At 49.8% G+C, this 4,527-nt stretch overlaps 1 protein-coding gene across 1 annotated transcript in view; it reads right to left on the reverse strand.

Moving 5' to 3' along the window:
• adgrl1a (adhesion G protein-coupled receptor L1a) overlaps positions 1-2,922 on the reverse strand; it is a 22,465-nt gene extending 19,543 nt beyond the window's left edge. Inside the window, exon 1 of the mRNA XM_056608843.1 lies at positions 2,863-2,922. Within this exon, the coding sequence (XP_056464818.1) occupies positions 2,863-2,922 (60 nt within the window). The remainder of the gene's footprint in view (positions 1-2,862) is intronic.
• Positions 2,923-4,527: the final 1,605 nt, after the last annotated feature.

Here is a 4,527-nt window from a genome sequence, read left to right on the forward strand (position 1 = left end):
TGATTGGAAAAGTGTTAACGGGATACCTGAAAAAGAAAATTCAGATGCTGCAGAGCCGAGGGAGTGGGAGACCCATTTCACTGACCAAACACTCTGTGTCAGTGGCGGCTGTCGGATTATTGAGCTGTTTAGGACGCATTTTAACAAATAAATAACCATCGCAGCACCTCGAAGAAATCGCAAACTGATTACCTCTTTTTTTTTATTTGAGAGTTAATGTCACTAATTATCTGATCGTTTTTTGGTATGTGTGTCTGTGTGGGTGTGGTTATGCATTTTGTTGTGCATGCTCCCGTGTGCATGTGTGTTCACATGTGTTTGTGTATGTGTCTTTGTGTGTTAGTTTTTGTGTCTTTGTTTTTGTGTGTTAGTTTTTGTGCGTGCGTGCGTGCGTGCGTGCGTGCGTGCATGTCCATATGTGTGTGTATATGTGTGAATATGTCAGTGTGTGTGTGTGTGTGTGTGCGCGTGAGTGTGTGTGTGTGTGTGTGTGTGTGTGTGTGTGTGTGTGTGTGTGTGTGTGTGTGTGTGTGTGTGTGTGTGTGTGTGTGTGTGTGTAGCCTGTGTTTGTGTGTATGTGTGTGTGCGTTCATGTATGCGTCAGTGTGTGCATAGTGCGTACGTGTGTATGTGTGCGTAGAGCGAGAGAGAGAGAGAGAGATCATGGTCCCGTGGGAGGCTGTAATGGAACACCATTAGGGAAGTCACAAGCACTACGCTGCATGGTTCTATGGTTGGGGTTGGTGCTGCTATTGCTGCGTATTCACCAGACTCAAGTATTTTATACAAGCAGCACCCCGCAGGCACAATGTCTCCTCCACTACCTCCTCTCTCTCTCTCTCTCTCTCTCTCTCTCTCTCATGTCTGCCTCTCTCTCTCTCTCTCTCTCTCTCTCTCATGTCTGCCCCTCTCTCTCATGTCTGCCCCTCTCTCTCTCTCATGTCTGCCCCTCTCTCTCTCTCTCTCTCTCTCTCTCTCTCTCTCTCTCTCTCTCTCTCTCTCTCTCTCTCTCTCTCTCTCTCTCTCTCTCTCTCTCTCTCTCTCTCTCTCTCTCTCTCTCTCTCTCTCTACTGCACTCTGTCCTTCTGTGTATCTTTCTATCCGTCTGTTTAACAATCTGTCGATCCATGTATCCATCTAGCCATCTATCTATCTGTCTGTCTACCAGTCAGCCTGCCTGCTTTTCTCAATACACACACACACGCACACACAAACAAACTCCTGTCAAACACCTCCCTTGCCTCAGACCTCCATTTTTTCCCTCCATCAACCCTGTGACACCCAGCACTGGGCCGTGACATTACAGGAAAACACAGCCAGAGCTGGGGGGTGTGTGTATGTGTGTGTGTTGCTGCGTAGGTGTGTGACGTGTGTCTGGTGGGGCTTTAGATGTGGATGTAGGTTTGTGAGTGCATGTCTATACATATGTGTATATGTGGTGTGTGTGTGTGTGTGTGTGTGTGTGTGTGTGTGTGTGTGTGTGTGTGTGTGTGTGTGTGTGTGTGTGTGTGTGTGTGTGTGTGTGTGTGTGTGTGTGTGTGTGTGTGTGTGTTGGAGAGAATGGGCTATGAACAATTGAACAGAATAAACATATTGGAAAAGTGTGGGAGCGAGTTTGTGTAGCGGTTGTGAGGGCGGTTTGGGTCAGAGGAGAAACATTGAGCACAAAGGGAGAGACACATGAGTGATTTCCTCAATGACACAATGATTGTGAGCGTGTGCGCATGTGTGTGTGGGTAGTGCAAACATGATGGCCTACACAGACAACCCGACGAGAAGGACCGGTCCCCTTGAAAGAAGGAGCTCAATAATTCAAAGGGAGGAGAATGAAAGAGCGAGAGGGAGTAAGAGAAAGTGAGAGAGCAAGAGGTTGTCAGTAATGTGCAATACATGGCAGGTTGATGGCTCGATCGCCGGCAGGTTCAAGTTTGCCAATCGCCGTCAGTTCAATCTTGCGAGCGCACGGGGGAGTACAAGCCTTGTACACCGAAAAAGGTGAACGGGGAATCGGCGCAGGCGCAGTGGGTGCAGCCGAAATACGTGTGGCACTTTGATAACGGGTAAAACTGTATGTGCAAGACATCATTTTGGAAGGGATTCATCGCGCTGACAGCTGCACGGCAACGGCCACGACGAGAAAAAAAAACAGAAGCCGAGGGAATTATACTTTTATGAAAAACCACAGGGCGTCCATTCACGGGGGTCTGGGTGGGGATGGGGGGGGGGATTTGGTACTCAGTGCCGTGAGTCCATTCTGCACTGCAAATGCTGTGTCATCCGTCTCCACAGCCCCGCCACTGCATTTCAGAACGTGGGATGAGGGAGGAGGAAACGTGCGAAGGAAGCACTAGGGAGCGAACAATCACTCGCCTGGCATGAGGTGACGAGACGCTCGGCACTTAGGTAGTATGTTGGAAGGGTGAAATGATTAGAAAATGAATACAAAGGGGAATTAATGGAGCGATTTGTCCCTGAGCTAAATTAATGTTCGGAGGGAGGAGGGGGTGCGGGGATTTAAAAAAAAAAAGAGGTCAGAGTGGGTGAACTTGTGACAAAAGGGACCAAGATTTTAAGTTATTCACAGGGTTACGTGTATTTCTAGGGGCGCTGTTCTATTGTTAGTATTGTTAAAAGTTTCACAAATGTAAAATGGCTCCTAAGTTGGGTGATAATAGCCAGTCTAATTAGAAGCTGACTTCAATTACACATTAAGAAACAAGATAATCTCAAACATTTCCCCAACCTCTAATTTGAGTGCGGATATTCATTTTTATGACAAATGGTATTCATTTTCCCACATAAATAATCTCCTCCGAGCCCTTCAAATATTTTTTTTTGTTTCAGATGTGTGATGCTCATGACGTTGAGCGTGTGATGGGGCTGCAGCGCCTCCTGCTGGTGGAAGGCGGTCACAGCACCCATCACGGCATCGAACACTTTATTTATTAAATCATTCCATTCCCTACAATTCAGCCCAGTTTATTGTGGCTGAGAATTGCTGATAGTATGTAACATGTCGTCATACTATAATCATTTATAGACAGAAAGAGGGTATATTCAAACTAATGTTGGTTTCAAAAATGGAAGGAAATACTATGCCAACTTGTCTTGTGCCTTGTCACAAAATGTGTGTCCCTTTGTGATATCATAGAACACGACGGTAGTGTGAGGATGACACAAAAGTCTGTTAATACCTGGGAGGTCACGTCATTGTTACTTATAGCTGTAGGATCTTTACGGTGATTGAATACAATTCTGAAATAATGTATTTAAACGATGCATTTAACACAGATAGCCTGAACATCTGTCCTCATGTTTGCTTCTAGAAAACAATATTTAATTTGGGACTTATTCAACTGAATTTAAGGCGTGGGTTTATCATCATAGTGTGGAGTATGTAAATGATGAGACAAGAGACGGAGATGGGTCGAGTCAGCTTTACTCTCCACTTCAAAACAAACAAGTGATACTCGCACATGAGTTCAAATCGAAACTGACGTAAACCGGAACTGTTTATCTTAAAGGTACAGTCCCTTGAATGTGAATGTCTCACACAGTAATTGTGGGTCACCACACAGGCCCCCCCAGAATTCACCCAAACCAACAGGTCCAGACCGAACAGGTAACACACAGAGAACATCGGACACCCACTAGCGTTAAACAGAATACACTAGTACAAAACAGTCCCTAGAAAAATCAACGCCTAGGGGGGCGGACCAGGCGGCCAGAACGGCTGCGCCTAACAGGAGAAGGGCAAGAGGCAGGAGCAGGTGTCGAGGCCGCCGCAGGACCAGGGGTCGAGGCTGCCGCAGGCGGGCGCCCCCGCCGCGGGGGCTGAGCCAGCTGGAGCGGTTCGCCAACATCCACATGAGCAGGCTTGAGCCGGTCTATAGCCACCCGCTCAGGCCTGCCCCCCATATCCACGACAAAGTTCTTAGGCCCACCCTCCAAGACGCGGAAGGGCCCATCGTAGGGGGGCCGCAGCGGGGTACGGTGGCCATCGTGGCGGATGAAGACGTACTTGGCCGACGGTAAATCCCTGGGAACGTAGGACCGGGGGAGGCCATGGCGAGACGTCGGAACGGGAATGAAAGCGTCCGCAATGTCCCGGGACGCAGCACGATGGGAGGCAGCCGACCAGGGGGCCGTGGCGTCCGGAAGAAACTCCCCAGGGACGCGCAGGGGCTGGCCGTACACCAGCTCTGCCGACGAGGCCTGAAGATCGTCCTTGGGGGCGGAGCGAAGGCCCAGCATAACCCACGGGAGGCGGTCAGCCCAGTCGCCGCCCGTAAGGCTGGCCCTGAGCGCGGCCTTCATGTCCCGATGAAACCGCTCGCAAAGCCCGTTGCTCTGGGGGTTATAGGCTGTGGTGCGGTGGACCTTCACCCCCAGGACCCCGGCGACCGCAGTCCAAAGCTCCGACGTGAACTGCGGCCCCCGGTCTGAGGAAATGTCTGACGGTGTGCCGAAACGGGCCACCCAAGCCATAACGAACGCCCGGGCCACCTCAGCTGCTGTAGTGGAGGA

The sequence above is a fragment of the Gadus chalcogrammus genome, chromosome 2, assembly GCF_026213295.1.
Source record: "Gadus chalcogrammus isolate NIFS_2021 chromosome 2, NIFS_Gcha_1.0, whole genome shotgun sequence".
Taxonomy (NCBI): domain Eukaryota; kingdom Metazoa; phylum Chordata; class Actinopteri; order Gadiformes; family Gadidae; genus Gadus; species Gadus chalcogrammus.